Source organism: Acartia tonsa, chromosome 1 (genome assembly GCF_053477335.1).
Source record: "Acartia tonsa isolate MP-2025a chromosome 1, ASM5347733v1, whole genome shotgun sequence".
Classification (NCBI taxonomy): domain Eukaryota; kingdom Metazoa; phylum Arthropoda; class Copepoda; order Calanoida; family Acartiidae; genus Acartia; species Acartia tonsa.
The window spans coordinates 8,397,755-8,415,045 of record NC_137260.1 but is presented as its reverse complement, the minus strand read 5'-3'; the positions used below and the strand labels follow the sequence as shown (position 1 = coordinate 8,415,045).

The following is a 17,291-nucleotide window of genomic DNA, read 5'->3' as shown; positions in this document are numbered from 1 at the left end:
TTCTGTTATATGATAAAATAAATCTTGCGGTTTTTTTATAGCAACGCTTTAGATTTCTGGAACTATTGATTATTAATTCATTGAGTGAGAACGATAAACTTGTTTTGCTTTAAAACATTATAATCGTTGAATTATGACGTAAAAAATAAGCAACTTAAATTAAGCATCATTTTACATATTAGTTTGCAGATGTTATTACAGCTATTTTAGTTAATATTTGTTGAAACTGTAAATAAAGTATTTAGTTTAGTGCAAAAAACCGGTAACAAGGACAATTATGTCCTTAAGTAACTGACAAACTGAATTTTGATAAAAAATAATAACATAGAAATATTATTTTTAGTAAGTGACTAAGCTCTTAGTTATTGCATATTTTGGACAATAATGTATCGTTTTACTGAATGTAGAATTTACGTGGTTATTTTTAATGGAGAAAAATTGTTATTTTAGGTTGCTATATCCCTATCATATCATTTATTGGTCAGTTAGTTTATCTAGTAGGAGGGGATGGGATAGGGTAAAGGGGATAGAAAAAGAGGGAACTCGTTATTTTAGCCCGCTGACTGTTACACTTTATTAGTAAGTATTAAAATCTGCTGTAAGGTCCAAGTAATAATATATCCGTTATTGTTTTGTCTCTTAAATGTTAAGCTGTAATTGAAAATAAAATTAACATTTTTATTTATTTAGATGAGGCATTAGAAGATTACAAACGAGTCCTAGAATTAGATCCAAATAATAATGAAGCTAGAAGAGCTTTAGCTACTTTACCTCAAAGGGTAAGTTTATAATTGTAATAGAACAAGTATGACAACATCAATAAGTATTACCTTAACTACCTCAAAAGAAACTGCCCATTTGAACCTCCCCCCCCCCCCCCTAGTTTTAAACTAGGAGACACTAGTATAACAGAGAACTAAATTTCAACTTAACATTCTTATTGAAAAATTTTGGGTTTATTTCTTATACCTATAATCTACTTATTGATATTTGATAGTACAAGAATTATTATTGTAAAAATATTTGTATTCTATCAACAACTGTAAATAGTTAAGATTAAGTTAGCTTAAATCCGAACCTAACATTACTTATGGAGGACGCCAATATGTTTTACCTACATTTGAGCCTATTTAGCAGTATAATATTATGAAGTGGTGGGTAGTAATATTGCCTATTTATGAAAAGATTCTTCGATTGAAAATAGAAATACATCTAAAGGCAAGAGTGCAATTTTAGCCCACTTTTCTATGAGCATACCACCCTTCTCTCACTCATTATATATCTAAGCTTAATTCTAACTAAAAGTATAAGATGTACATATTTTTGCAATAAATCTTATAAAACCTGTTAATATACTTATCTTTCAATGATGTAATACTTAATTTACATTTTGTCAACTAAATTGTTCAATGCGTAGTTGGATAAAAAGTTTTAGTTTAGTTAGCATTTAGCGTTGAAGTACTACGGATATTAATTTATATATCCTTGTCTGTCCAATACATTTTGGAGAAGCTTTGCATATTTTTTTGTGTTGATTTAGATTAATTTTAAACTTTTAATTTTCTTTGAAATTTTTCAAGTTTGTGTTTTGTGAGCCCTCTTATCCCTCCCAATATATAAAAATAATGCAATATTGTTTGTTTCATTTTTGTGTTTTATTTTTAAATATACTAACGGCTTAGCCCCTAGCATCTAGGAGATTATATTGAAAGGATCAGAGAGGTACTAGAGTTAAGTGTGCAAACGTTTCAACCACTAATTGTAATCTACAGATGGAGTAATTTTGTGTATCATCATTGGGGATGTACATCAATTTATTGGCCATTGTCTTATCCCTTTAGATCCCTGGGAGTGTAATTAGACAATGAATTTAATCTTGCCCCTAAATTGAACAAGAACAAATTTAGATAGAGGAGCGCAACGAGAAGATGAAAGAGGAGATGATGCAAAACTTGAAGAAGTTGGGCAACATGGTCCTCAAACCGTTCGGCCTGTCCACGGATAATTTCAACATGGTCCAGGATCCGTCCACGGGAGGATATAATGTCCAGTTTTCACAGAATAAATAGTTTGGTATAAGTATTTGGTACCTTTAAAGAAACCAAATAATTTGAAACAAAATAGTTTTTCGTAAATTGAAAAAAGTTTATTCTAAAAAATCTTCGAAATTGATAGTTAAATTATTCATATTGTAAACGACTGTGATTATTATTAGTTAGATAGTAAATTAGTTCCCAGGAGGGAGTGGACAATGTCAGATAAATTAATCTTAACTTAAATGTCTACATTTGTCTTTCATTGTCCTATCCCCGTATCCTTGATTAATATTGATTAGAGTTTGATAATTTTTTATGTAGCATAAAAGTTATTTCCTAAAGTATTTTGATAAGAAAATTTGGTTGATAGGTTAGTACTATGTGACCTTCATTTATAAGCATTAATGATAGGAGGTTGGATTAATGTAGGTAAAACTCCGTGTTTTATGCACTTAAAAACGTCTAAATGATAAGTTGAAATTAACACAGAATATTTATTTTTAATTTTTGACATAAATTACCTAGTTAAAATGTAAATTTGTATGACAAGTATCGAGTTTTTTTAAATAACTACATTCCTTTTCGTCCTTTAGTAAAACAAATTGTGAAAAATAGTTTTTCTAAAATAAAATAGGTCTTTCCTTCTTGATTATGGATTTGAAATTATTTAGGGTAAGATTATTCTATCATTTACCTATCCCCCTAACTAAGGTACATAAGGAATTTAAGTATTAATAGGGGATCATTTTTTTCGCGTATTTTTCGTAAATTTGGGTGTAACCTTTTAGTCAAATATTGTTCAGTCAAACTGTTCTTAATTAGAGCATTACACACATCTTTACAGAAAATATGCCAAATAAATGACCCCCTTTATCATTTTATACTGGAAATAATGTTGTACAATGTACATAATTGCAGACTTAAACACACAACACACATTTGCAATGGGAATAAAAAATGGGAAGCCTGTTCTAAGAGAGTCTGACTGCCAGGAGTTGGCCAATTCCAGCGGACTGTCCATGGATCAAGTCAGTCAGAGATTCAACTATTTTGTTAAAGGTTAGTTTTGGATAATAATTCTATTACCCTTGATGGTCAGTCAGGCACATGCATTCAGGGATCAAAAGGGATAGGACAAAGGCCTATAAATTGATGTTTATCTCCAATGATGATGCAAAGCATTACCCCTTCTGAAGATTACAATACGGGGTTGAAACGTTTAAACACCCAACTTGATGAGTCAACCGATCAAAATTAAATTGAAGTCTCCAAAGTTGTTAGGCCAACAAATAAGAAAATATTTTTATGAAACGTGGGGACTAGTGTAAAAAACAGCTATTGTCCCCTCTCTCTTGTTTCTTAGCCTTGAAGAATCGTGTTTAGACATCAGTTTAAGTTTTATTGATTTTTTTCTTAAAATAAGTATTGTTAAAAAAAATTCAGTTAAATTTGTTTTTAGATAATCCTAAAGGAATAATAACACGGCCCAAGTTTAAAAGTATGCTGTGTGATTCTCTTGGTAAATCAACTAAAGACTGCACTAAAATTGCTGAGCGGGTAAGCTCTTTTTTTACAAACCCAGTAATTCCTTTTTTGTTGTTGTTAAGTTTAAGTTTCAATAAATGTCAGGGGTCTAAAAGCGTAGAACAAAAGATGAATGATACATTGATGGATAATTTAAATTAAGAAAAACAATTTTTTATACCTTTTTTTACCCTTTAATTTTCTGATTATAATTCCTATGTGATTTTACACAAAAGGACAGTATTTTTTTTTCATTTCAACAAGTCCTCAGTTTTCATGTAAACTAGTCTTGTTAATCCTTAAACAAACCCCAATGATTTTTGTTTAGTTAGAGCCGCACGTATTCCGAATATACGATACAAATAATGATGGTCACATAGACTTTGTTGAATTTATGGTTGTCTATCATGTTTTAGCAGGTTAGTTTATTTTACATATTAACAGGGACTGTGATTCAGCAAATTAATTTCATTTAAAAATGCTGATGTTTTGGATATTTAAGTGGCGTTATGTTGGCATAAAACTTGTTTTGTTATTTAACTAAAGGGAAGTGGGTATGACGGGGTGTTGGGGGTAAAGAAGGAAGTTGGTTGTGAGGAAATTTTCACTTAGAATTGTTTGTCCAAATCCTGATCCCTTCCCTCATTGCCCATAAGTAGCGCCGGAATAACAAAAAAACTTTATTTACATGATAAACTGTTATCAAATATTAAGATATGTAAATCTTAGGTAAGGCATATTCATATTCAGATAGAATAATAAAAAAAACTTTCAGTAAAAATATGATCATTAAAGTAAAAGAATAGAGGGGGGAGGGTTTAAATAAAAACTGTATGTTTACTGGGTGGGGATCCTGTGCCGACTTTCAATTGGGTCTTTGAATATCAACCCATAGCTTCGAAAATATTAACACCTACAAAAGAGCAGAAAGTAATTTGATAGCAGACGTAAAAGGTCCCAAACTCTTGATCCTTATACATCTATACTGATACATTTATTTTATGATCCATAAAATCTAAGAAATGCAAACAATAAAACCTCACCGTTCTTGGGATATTATAAGACATGTTGTTTATTTAGATGGAACACCAGAACAAGTTTTAGAGAAATTATTTCGTCTATTTGATGTTAATGAAGACGGCACTATTAGCCGGCCTGAAATGTTGGTAAGTTCTTTTCCAGTATGGATCCGATCAATTTCCGCTGGATCAAAACCGGTTCAGAAATATAGAAAAATATTCCGCTATTTAGGGATTAATTACGATAAATAACTATTTTGTTTTTATCCTATTATCTTAATATTCTTGAGGGGGTGTGGGGGAAAAACCCTCAAAATTAAAGTAATTACAATGCTTTGACACAGAAACAGGGGCTATTTGTATTCTGACCACTAATTTAGATTGTTATCGCCATCGTAATCTTTATTAATATCAAAATTCGTTGTACAAAAAAAGGCGAATAAAATCTCTTTAAAGATCATTTAAAGAACTATTTTTAAACTCCTTGAATAGGCTCTTGTTACCGTAGCTACTATGCATTTAGTCATAATTATTTGTTTTAGAGACTAGTAAAAGACCTGCAAGGTTTGTTGATATTATCCTCTAAAGAAGATGAGTTATCAACGGCGAACCAAGCCTTCACGGAAATGGATTATAACAACGATGGTTCTGTTTCAAAGTAGGATTTTGTACATTAGTTGCACAGGGATTGGTTTATGGTAGATATTTTAACATCTAAACGAAGATTGATAAGTGTAAGGTTGAACAAATATTTTTTTCAAATTATTTTTTTTAAATCTGACCATAGGTTATTCGATATTGGTATGTACTATGGATATAGAATAGTCATCTATTTAGGTTGCTAAAATTGACACTATTTATAGGTCCGTTCGTGCATCATGTAGGTGGGAGGGGATGGGGTAAATGGGGTGGATAGGAGTGATCGTTATGTTAGCCAGCTACAAGACTGGATTTAATATAGCGAATATTAATCAGTTTAGAACCCTAATGGAAAACTCATATTATATTTATTAATTTAGATTCTTTTCATTATTAGGAGCGCAGCTACTCTATTATTTATTTCTATTTAGGGAAGAATTTGTGAAAGCAGTGATGGAGGAACAAAAAGTATCAAAGATGCTCACTCTAAATATTCTTGAATTGTTCATTTCAAAATAAAAATAAATTTACATACAACTAGTTAATAATATATGTTTCAAGATGGATTTATATTTTTTGTAATTTTTGTATAATATGAGTAATAAAATCATTTTTATTATTCTAAACACTTTAAATAGCCTATTATATTGAAGGATATTTTGTAAATGAAAACTGAAGAAGATTAAATTCTATCTTAATTTTAAAAATCAAAATAAAAAACATATATGTAGAAATCGCAATATTAGAAATTTTATAAAAGCAATAAATATATTTGCCGCGCCGCTAGTCTCTTGAGGCTTTGCTATGGGCATAAATAGTTTAAAACCTACATAGGTGATTTAAGACTTCTAAATAAAGGATAATTTAATCGAAAGTCGAGCCATTTCCAAGATCTTATGCTTAAACAACAACAAAATAATATAACTTTTTTTAGGTTGTAAATAGACAATATAAGGTTTATAGAAAATTGTATTTACTCTGTGCCATCAAGAAGTTTAAAAATGATTTATTTTGGTATAAAAAATTATATGAGATAAAAGAGTGGGAGAGGGCATTTCCTATAAGTTGTGTAGAAATTATTGGTATTAAAATTGTATAACATCGAAACTTTGAAATTTACTAATCATAAGTTGAAAACTTTCAACCATTAAAAACCGCCTATTTTACGATTCTAGCGCTTCTCCGATTTAAACTTAATTTAATTTTGTCATACATAATTAGAAATGCCCTTCCCCCTCTAATTAAGTGTGCCTATTAATATGTTTTAAAGTACAAAAGAGATTTGCATTTAAGAAATAAATAGTTTAAATAATGTATAACTTACTACGTGTTTAATGTAATTTAAAACCTATTGCTGTGATTAAAATTTATATTTTATGTACAAAATTTTATAAAAACATAGTTGAGTTTTTGTAGCATATTATATATTTGGAGGATAACTGTTATTAATCCAATTTTTCTGTCATTGGCGGAAAAGTTTTTGCAAAAACAGTTGTTTTTCAGATGAAATATCTCTACCTAATTATTTATTTTTTATTGACGGGTAACAAAATTTGCATGATTTAGCTTAATTTTTCAGGTTGTAAAAAATGTGTGAACCTCTAAATTTGGAGGGGTTCAAAGGGATTAACTACGTTTATTTTCATAATATGTTAGGGAGAGATGAGACAATGGACTCAAATTAAATTGCTACCTAAAGTTTTACATATATCTTATCAGTTGACTCAAAATCTTGAAAGTACTTTTTAAGTCTTCAAAAGTTAAAAAAAAATTTACCAACAGAAGTGGTGATTTGTTTATCATCATTGGGAATATATATCAATTTATCATCTGTTGTCTTATCCTTTAACATCCCTGAAATATAGAATATTTCTACATACTTGGATTAAATTTTAGGCCCTTTAGATTAGTTCCAAGATTGATTTTTCTTGCTATTTTTTTCTATTTTCCCCGTTTTTACGATAATTATTGATTTTATTTAATTAAAAATTAATAGATCATGAAACAAAGCGTCATAATGAAAAATATTGTGTACATTTTTATCGTGTCTCTTTACAATTGTGGCACGTCTGTACATATTTTCAGGGGACATTAGGCTGTTAATTACACTAGTTCCTAAAGTTTTATTTGTTGACGTTCATTAAGTATCGGAACGCTTCAACCACTAATTGTAATCTGCAGAAGGGATAACTTTCAGGTACATTGATTTGTCGCCCATTGTCTTGTCCCTTTAGATCCCTAACACATTTTGAAAATAAACGTATGAATTACCTGCAGGATTAACGGATGACGGATTATGTACTATTGAAGCCTCATGTGCTACAGGATTCGAACCTGTAGTCCTTGAAGAAGTCAAGGTAGGCTGATATTTACGTTCTGGTAAGATTACTCACTATCTTACATGACAATTTACTAGCAACTGCTTTCTAATCAACCTTTCTACTTTATTCATTAGGATATTATTCTTTAGCAGGACTATTTTGTTCTAGCTAGTGCAGCATTAGCAATCTTGAAAAAAAAATATATTAGGGGGGATACAGCAGAGTCGTATATTTTTTACTCTTCATATTTCCTCCTAGTGAAAGAAATTCAATTTGGTTGGAAAATATACAGTATACACCCATGTAAAATAGTTCTTTATATTTAGCTCCCTATAACTCCCCATATTCATTCTCTGCATATGCGTAAGGGGGGGGGGGGGGTTAATGCAACCATCTCGTAATCAGTGAGCAAATGGCACTTAGAATTCGAATTTCCATCTGAAATTTTGCATGAGTAAACCTTGGTAGGTCTATTTTCCCTAAATCGAACAAAAAGTTGGAAAAGTAACGGCTAACGGCTGGCGGCTCAGCAGTTTTGCCATTTTTTGGATATCTATAGTACAAATTATTCACGAAACCTATCTCCACCTTATTCTCGTTGCCACTCCAAAACGCTATCAAACGGTTCTAGACGGTAGCTGTTGGTACTAGAAGTTTCAAAAATGGTTATGGCTATTATTTAACATGAATTAAATCGAAAATATGTTTTAAATAGTTGATTCCTACGTAATTGATGATAAATTTACCCTGAAAATAGGCAAAAAACGGCTGAGCCGCCAGCCGTTACTTTTCCAACTTTTTGTTCGATTTAGGGAAAATAGACCTACCAAGGATTACTTATGCAAAAGTTTAGATCGAAATTCGAATTCTAAGTGCCATTTGCTCACTGATTACGAGATGGTTGCATTAAAAAAAAAAACCTTATATTGAATCATTCAATTACTTATAGTATTGTACTAAAGAAATCTCGTATCAATTTTATTTTATTATATTTTAGGAATTACTCGACTGTGATGGACGCGTCCATAGAGGGCGAGTCATATTTGATATACCAATACAGAAAGCTAGAGAGACACTGAAACTAAGAACTGTCAACAATATCTGGGTCCTAGTTGGACATACTCATCAGGAATTGTATACATTACTAGCGGATACGACCTTGAAATTAAGGGGCTCTAATTACGAAGGGGAAGGGAGAGTCATTTAAACCATCGTAAGACTTAAAAATGAGTCTGAATCTATGCCAATGCCTATGTGAAGATTCCCTGTAAAGAAGAACTCAATCGGTTTAGTAGTTATCGAAATCTTAAGAAACAGACAAAAAAATTTAATAATAGGATCAGTTGCGAAGATTCTACATACACGGCTTAGAATGTTAGTTTCTTTATTAATACATCTTACTATTACAAATCATTTGGGAGGTAGAAGACATTGGGCTGATTATTACACTAGCCCCCAATGTTTTCCTATTCGTTCAATTGACAACTTTGGGGGCTTTTCATGATTTTTGATTTATTAGTTCAATAAGTTGAGTGTACAAACGTTTCAACAACTAAATTTAATGCACTAAAGGGATAATTTTGTGTATTATTATTGGGGATGTACTTCAATTTTATCCCTTCAGATCCCTGAATCTTAATTTATTCTAGTTTATTTTTAAACTTGGAGCTATGATTAGATCATCATAGTTTTACCAGCTTAAAATTGAACAATATATAAATGTATATTAAAACCAGTTTGTATATCCAGAATCAAGTGAGGAGCAGCTTGTGAGTTTAGCAGATTTTGCTGACAAATTATCATGGGAGAAATCATTAGAGGTATAATTATCTTTTTATTCAGGGAGGGAGGGGACTCTAGTTAAACTAATACCCAAAGTTTTATAACCTAATTTCCTATCAAAGACTGGTTACTTAAACATATGTTGAATTTTGATTGGTTTGTTTAATTCAATTAGTGTCCCTAGTTTTAATACACAGAACGGGTAATTTTGTTTATTACCATGGGGGGTGTAAATCAATTTATCGCCCATTGTCTTATCCCTTAAGATCAAAGCATTTGAGAGAGTTGACAATGGTCTGTTTACTACACTAGCCCCCAAAGTTATGTAATAACCTTTTCTTATTCGTTGGCTTAACAACTTTATTTTTATTGGTTAGTATAGTAAAATGAGTGTCTAAACGTTTTAACCACAAATAATAATCTACAGAAGGTGTAATTTTGTGTATTAACATTGGGGATGTACATCAATTTATTGGCCATTGTCTTATCCCTTTTGATCCCTGAGAATAAATTCATATATTGCAAATAGCTTAAATCATTGCTTTTAAGGTATGGAAAGATGTGCTAAATTTTGAAGGGACAATTTACAAAGATGAAGAAACAGAAAAGGATAATTTGGAAAGTAATCCAAAGGAACGAAAATTCAATTTAAATTCGTTCGCCTCTTTTATATGTAATCTTCCTTGTTAAAGAATTTATCGAAGGGTTAATTATTTCAAGTATTTCAATACTGATGTAATGTCCGCTGGATTAGATTCGGTTCTCAGCCATTATAAAAAATCTTGTATCGTATCCTGTTAGAGACAATTTTCCATGAATAATAAAATAGAAAATCTCAAAATGGATACCAGTTTAGTGTTGGCCCGGGACTTCGACCCCGCGAGGCCAACTGAGCTAGAATCAATCTTATAATTTTTCTTTTTATTATCCGCAGAAAGCTGTCTGTAATACAATATGATAAATATATATTCTTAAAACAAAAATGAATTTCTGTTGATCGTAGAAGCCTCGATTAGAAGATATGCCAAGTTTCCGTTGTTCATGTTATAGGTAATATCAAAATTAATATTGTTTGTGAATTGTTTAGATTTTCAAATCTAAAATCTGTAAAAGAAAAATTATGGGGGGCCGTAGGGTTGGGGTAAATTACTAACCATCTTCGTTAATGTGCAGTGCATCTCTCACTAAATTATAAAAATACTTTTTTTTAAACCGGTTAGGTAAAACATTTTCATAAACCTACCTCTGTCCTATTGTTTAAAATTGTTGTATTTGTATAGAACTGGAACAAATCACAAGTTTAAATCAACAGAGGCTCAAATATCTGTTGGTGGAAGAATTCATGACAAGTTTGGATGGAATGTTAAAATGAAGGATTATAATATGGAGGTATGTTTTATTTTTTGTTATAGAAAAGAGAACTTTGCCAATTAATTTCTATGTTGTTTTTAAAAAACTATGAAGTCCATACATAAAAACTTCTTCTGTTTGTAACTTATCATTTTATATAAGTATTACGGTATTTTGTCTGTTGCTTAAGAACTCTGTAACCACTGAATGGATGATACATTTTAGAGAACCTTTACAATCACATAGGTCCCGGGTAGATTTTGGGCAATTTTTTTTTAAGTCTTTGGATGGTTTTGGCCATTTCTCTGCCTTTATCTTCCCTTCCAAATTCAGAGCCTCTAGAGCCTAATGGCGCAGCCGGTAGTATCCTATATAATAGAATAACATGTTATTAATACAAACTTTATTATATAGGTTGTGATAAATTGTGATGTAGATCAAGTTTATGTGGCGATTGCGCTTACAAATAAATCATTATTTTACAGGTAAAAATACAATATTTATAATATATAACATAAGTAGTTCAGTCACTCTAATACTAAGGCTTCAGCAATCGCATAGCTTTCGATGTAGATTATAAACTTAAAACGAATACATACCAATATTGTTTTTATAACCAACACGCTGTTACAAAGTATTTTTTTTCTTCAGAACTTTAACACAGCTTGGACAGTTAGCTTTGAAGCCAACACTAGCCGCTTCTCTGGTTAAATTAGCTAAGGTATGTTTGTTATACTGGGCGCATATCTACTCCTAAATCATAATATACTTAAGTATGTCATTAATTTAGTCGATATTCTGTAATTTAGTTTGAAAGCTACTCTAAAATTCACATTGGCTCCGTCAGTCAGTCCGTAAAGCTATGGGGGGAAATGATATTTTCTCAGCTGATATTTAAGATAGACATCTTAATTTTTAAATGAAGATTCCTATGACATATGTGCATCCAATTTATATATGGTTTTGCTTGGCTGTCTGTAGTACATTTCGGTCATGATTCAAAAGATATAAACTTTATTTTCTTCGTGATTTTCTTGAAATTTTCTCCCATCTTCTATGTTCTCTCTCTTCTGCACTCACTGTGTATGATTAATCATTCCATGATTTTTATGCTTCCCTTCTTATGGATGTTGTTATCCTTGTTTATGTGTAATTAAACACGTATGTACTCTTAACAGTCCAATTCGCAAAGTACATGTCTAATCATAAATACTGAAATAAATTAAAGTTTTAGTAATATTTTGTAGTTGTGTTAGTTTTGGACGGAAACGTTAAAGAAAATTTCATTGCCTTACTATAAATCCTATTTTAATATACACACTTTTCCTCAACAGTTTAGCGGATTTATGACCAACACGCAACAAGCGGTCAATGGATCCTATAAATAGACATATTTGCAAAATCAAAACTGGTTTTAGCTAAATTGTATCTGCTCCTTCTTCCGGATTATAGAATTTTTAAGAATTTGACTAAAAATTTGTGATGATTTGACTTTAAAATAGCCTTTGATGTAAAATGTATATTACCTCTAACACATGAAAGCAGTAGTTGTTTTAAAAACTTTTTTTGTAGATTAATTATAACTCATGAAATTGTCGACGGCAGTACCTTCTGGTTTTAATTAATGCTTTTTTTCTTCAAAATACCTTGAAATCTTAAACTTAGAAAGTAAAAACAGTAATGAAAAATCAACATATCATTTAACTAAACAATTATGACAACATCCATAAAAGCGAAGCACTGAAACTGTAGGACAAACGGACATTAACACTTATGTAGTATCAGAACTGAATAATCAGAATATAAATGTATAAGAGTCGAAGCAAAATTGTAAGTAAATTTGTTGAAAACTGCTTTACTTTCTAAATCGTACCTAATTACTAAAGGAATCACCATGCAAAGTTTGAAATCGATATGACATCTCTAACATGCCTAAATTAACGAAAAAAGCTATCCGTTTGTGAAGGACGTACGGACGGACCGACCCTTATTATAGAAAAGCTTCGCTTTAAATAATACTGACAGAATTGATTTACAACATATTTACTGTTATTAAAAGCGAAGCTTTTCTAAAATTTCTTTTCCGTCCGTACGTCCGTCTGTCCGTCAGTAAAAGTTAGATTTGAAGGTGGAAATGTTAGCTTTTTTAGTGGAACGGTTAGTTTTTTCCGTTAATTTAGAATTTTCCTATCGATTTCAAACTTTGCAAGGTTATTCCTGTAGTATTTAGGTACACCTTAGAGAAAGTGTAGCTACTCTAAAATCGTTACCAGAATTTCCGAACGCCCAATTTAAACTGTTGATTTTAAAAAAAATTAAAACAACATATTTTTATGTGATAAAATTATCCGATTGAACTGAATTTTGGGATACTTATTCCTAGGACAACAAAGTACAATGTTATAGGCGATGCATCTCTTTATCAAGTCCTAAAAATGTAATTATGTCCTTAAACATTAACTTGTATTTAAACCGTTTATAAAAAAATTTACTCATAATTTTGTTTAGACTTTAATAAAGGGAGAGGTCATTTTCTAGTAAATTCCGTAAAGGTGTGTGTTACAAGGCCTAAAAATAGTAGTAGAACGCTAAGGTGCTCTAGATATATGTATTCCCTATTGAATAGAACAATAGGGAAAAAAAAAATTTTTTTTTTGATAACCATACCTGGAAATTCTTTAAAAAATACGAAATTTCTATCAAACGCTTTGATTTGCTCAAAGTGACATAAATTAACCCTAAAAACGAACCTAACCTTAATTTTCTCAGAAATCATTTGATCAATAGAGTTGATTTCTTGAACTTAAGCTTTAATGAGTATGAACATCTCATGGTTTCGAAGTCAACCCTCTACCCCCACCCCCTAGCCCTCCGGGGCTAAAAAACCCTGGAAATGAACCTAACCTTAATTATCTCAGAAACCATTTGATCTATAGAGATGATTTCTTAAACTTAAGTTTTTATGCTTATAAACTTACTTATAGTTTTGAAGTTACCCTGGAAATGAACCTAACCTTAATTTTCTCAGAAACCATTTGATCAATTGAGATGATTTCTTAAACTTAATTTTTAAGCCTATTACCTTACTTATAGTTTTGAAGTTACCCTCCTGCTGCCAAACCCTAGCCCTCCGGGGCTCAAATTAACCCTAAAAATTAACCTAACCTTAATTTTCTCAGAAACCATTTGATCAATAGAGATGATTTCTTAATTTTAAGTTTTTATGGTTATAAACTGACTTCTAGTTTCGAAGTTACCCTTCTATGGCCAAAAAAACCCTGGAAATGAACCAAACCTTAATTTTCTCAGAAACCATTTGATCAATTGAGATGATTTCTTAAACTTAATTTTTAAGCCTATTACCTTACTTATAGTTTTGAAGTTACCCTCCTGCCACCAACCCCTAGCCCTCCGGGGCTCAAAAAAACCCTAAAAATGTACCTAACCTTAATTTTCTCAGAAACCATTTGATCAATAGAGTTAATTTTTAAACTTAAGTTTTTATATTTATTAACTTACTTATAGTTTCGAAGTTACCCTTCTATGGCCAACCCCTAGCCCTCTGGGGCTCAAATTAACCCTGGAAATGAACCTAACCTTAATTTTCTCAGAATCCATTTGATCAATAGAGATGATTTCTTAAACTTAAGCTATTATGCTTGTAAAGTAACGTTAAGTTTAGAAGTCACCCTACTGCCATCAACACCTAGCCCTCCGGGGCTCAAATTAACCAAAAAAAATAAACCTAACCTTAATTTTCTCAGAAACCATTTGATCAATAGATGTGATTTCTTAAACTTAGGCTTTTATGGTTATAAACTAACTTCTAGTTTTGAATTCACCTCCCTGCTACAAACCCCTAGCCCTCTGGGGCTCAAATTAACCCTGGAAATGAACCTAACTTTAATTTTCTCAGAAACCATTTGATCAATAGATGATTTCTTAAGATTTTATGCTTATAAACTAACTTAAACTTTATAAGTCACCCCCCTGCCGCCAACCCCTAGCCCTCCAGGGTTCAAAATAAACCCTAAACATGAACCTAACCTTAATTTTCTCAGAAACCATTTGATCATTGGAGATGATTTCTTAAACTTAAACTTTTATGCTTATAAAATAACTTTTAGTTTAAGAGTCAGCCACCTGCCGCCAATATCTATCCCTCCGGGATATCATAAGAAATGATATCTTAAACTTTCATCTGAACATTTAATAATGTGGTTACAGAGGTTAAGAAACTTTCAAACTAAAAGTTATTTTATAATCATATAAGCTTTAGACCAAGATAATCTGCACTATTGATCAAATGGCTTCTGTGAAAATCAAGTTTAGGTTAATTTTTTAGGGTTTTTTCGAGCCCTGGGGGGCTAGGGGGGTGACTTCTAAACCATAAAAGTCCTAGAAATCTGCTTTATTGATCAAATGGTTTCTGAGAAAATTAAGGTTAGGTTCATTTTTAGGGTTTTTTGAGCTCAGATGGCTAGGGGTTGGCGGCAGGGTGCTGACTTTTAACCTTGAAGCTATTTTATAAGCATAACAGCCTAAGTTTAAGAAATCATCTCTATTGATCAAATGGTTTCTGAGAAAATTAAGGTTAGGTTCATTTTTAGGGTTTATTTTGAACCCTGCACATTGGGGCAAATCAAGCAAAAAGGGGATTTAATTATTTAGTACCCTTAAAATTCATCCCACAAAAATTTCATTTTGTAGGCAACTTAACAACGAACAAATTTGCTTTTATGTTTTTTTCTGTCATTTGAAAGGAACATGGAGATAAAGGTCATTTAATGAAGGTAGATAGAAAATTACCGGAATAACACCCCACGAAAATAGCCCCCCTTTACCCTATCCATCTATCTATTAATCTCTCTATCCATCCGTCTATCTATTCATCTATCTATCCATCAACTATTTATCTATCTATCTATCAACTATCCATCTATCCATCCATCTATCTATCCATCTATCTATCCATCTATCTATCCATCTGTCTATCCATCTATCTATCCATCTGTCTATCCATTTACTCATCATCTATCTATCCACCTATCTATCCATCTATCTATCTATCCATCTATCTATCCATCTATCTATCCATCTATCTATCTATCCATCTTTCTATCCATCTGTCTATCTATCTATCTATCCATCTATCGATCCATCTATCTATCCATCAACTATTTATCTATCTATCCATCAACTATCCATCTATCCATCCATCTATCTATCCATCTATCTATCCATCTATATATCCATCTGTCTATCCATCTATCTATCCATCTGTCTATCCATTTACTCATCCATCTATCTATCCATCTATCTATCCATCTGTCTATCCATCTATCTATCCATCTATCTATCCATCTATCTATCCATTTATCTATCCATCTATCTATCTATCCATCTATCTATCCATCTATCTATCTATCCATCTTTCTATCCATCTTTCTATCCATCTGTCTATCTATCTATCTATCCATCTATCGATCCATCTATCTATCCATCAACTATTTATCTATCTATTCATCAACTATCCATCTATCCATCCATCTATCTATCCATCTATCTATCCATCTGTCCATCCATCTATCTATCCATCTGTCTATCCATTTACTCATCCATCTATCTATCGATATATCTATTCATCTACCTATCCATCTAACTATCCATCAAAGTGTTCAAAGTGTCAAATTTGGGGTCATAGAATTCATTTCAGTAGAAGGGGAGAGGATGGTGTAAAGGGGGTGGATGGGGATTCTTATTTTAACAAGCTACAAGTTTCACTTAATAATAAATCCATTATAAATGTGGGCATTATTGACATAGATTTTTATTAGCTAATATCTATATTTATAATGATATTATGATTCTTGTTTACTGTTTATATGTATACTAGCGGCTTCGCCCCTAGCCTCTATGGGCTTTGCTCCAAGAGGTAATTAAACAAGGATGACAACATCCATAGAAGCGAATCTCTGAAATGGAAGGACAAACGAACATTAACACTTGTGAAGTGTAAGAACTGAATATTAATGCATGTCTATAAAAGATTGTAATTAAAACTGATTAAATACATGTTACTGTTTAAGGACATACTGACGTTTTTAGGGCTTGATTATAGAGATGCTTCGCTTATAACACTATACCTTAATGTACTAAGAATAAGTACTGAGTATTCAGTAAATCAGATGAATAGGATATTTTTAACATTCAAAACCAATATTTGTTGTCATAAAAGTAAAAAATCAGCTTGTTATAAAGGACCAGTAGATATATTCCCTGAAGAGTAAAATCTAATCGGTTTTGTGGTTACCGAGATCTATTGGTACGGACGGACAGACAAACATACATCAAGCTACTTTGTATTATAGATTAACATCCAGGGATCTAAGGAACAAAACAATAACCGATTAATGTATGTACTTGTATATCCCCAATATAGATACATTAAATAATAAATTATTTTACAAAATTGATTGTCTGTAGATGACAATTAGTGGTTGAAAAGTTTTGATACTCATCTTAATGAACCAACCAATAAAAAATCAATCAAATTTCCTAAAGTTGTTATGTCAACGAATACAAAAACGTTATTATAAAACTTTGAAGTTTGGGGACTA

General features: G+C 31.4%; 3 protein-coding genes across 4 annotated transcripts in view; all 3 read left to right on the top strand.

Annotated features, from left to right (window-relative positions):
* Ttc1 (Tetratricopeptide repeat domain 1) overlaps positions 1-2,955 on the top strand; it is an 11,288-nt gene extending 8,333 nt beyond the window's left edge. Inside the window, exons 7-9 of one of the 2 annotated variants that reach the window (XR_013876995.1) lie at positions 691-779; positions 1,908-2,406; positions 2,708-2,955. Coding sequence is in view for 1 of the 2 variants with exons in the window: in XM_080151543.1 (XP_080007669.1) it covers positions 691-779; positions 1,908-2,069 (251 nt within the window). In the remaining variant the exon portion in view is untranslated. Of the gene's footprint in view, positions 1-690; positions 780-1,907 lie in introns of both variants that reach the window. The other variant, XM_080151543.1, reaches the window with a different exon arrangement.
* Positions 2,939-6,797, top strand: LOC145312340 (neuron-specific calcium-binding protein hippocalcin-like). Its single transcript, XM_080151586.1, has 6 exons — positions 2,939-3,095; positions 3,496-3,593; positions 3,889-3,979; positions 4,641-4,726; positions 5,122-5,237; positions 5,650-6,797. Exons 1-6 carry the CDS (start codon positions 2,939-2,941, stop codon positions 5,735-5,737), a joined length of 636 nt encoding a protein of 211 aa, XP_080007712.1. The 3' UTR covers positions 5,738-6,797.
* LOC145312155 (tRNA (guanine(6)-N(2))-methyltransferase THUMP3-like) overlaps positions 6,783-17,291 on the top strand; it is an 18,690-nt gene continuing 8,181 nt past the window's right edge. The window contains exons 1-9 of the mRNA XM_080151309.1: positions 6,783-6,842; positions 7,497-7,575; positions 8,537-8,668; positions 9,276-9,359; positions 9,871-9,954; positions 10,325-10,371; positions 10,602-10,710; positions 11,086-11,156; positions 11,323-11,392. Coding sequence (XP_080007435.1) covers positions 6,808-6,842; positions 7,497-7,575; positions 8,537-8,668; positions 9,276-9,359; positions 9,871-9,954; positions 10,325-10,371; positions 10,602-10,710; positions 11,086-11,156; positions 11,323-11,392 — 711 coding nt within the window. The 5' untranslated portion in view covers positions 6,783-6,807. The remainder of the gene's footprint in view (positions 6,843-7,496; positions 7,576-8,536; positions 8,669-9,275; positions 9,360-9,870; positions 9,955-10,324; positions 10,372-10,601; positions 10,711-11,085; positions 11,157-11,322; positions 11,393-17,291) is intronic.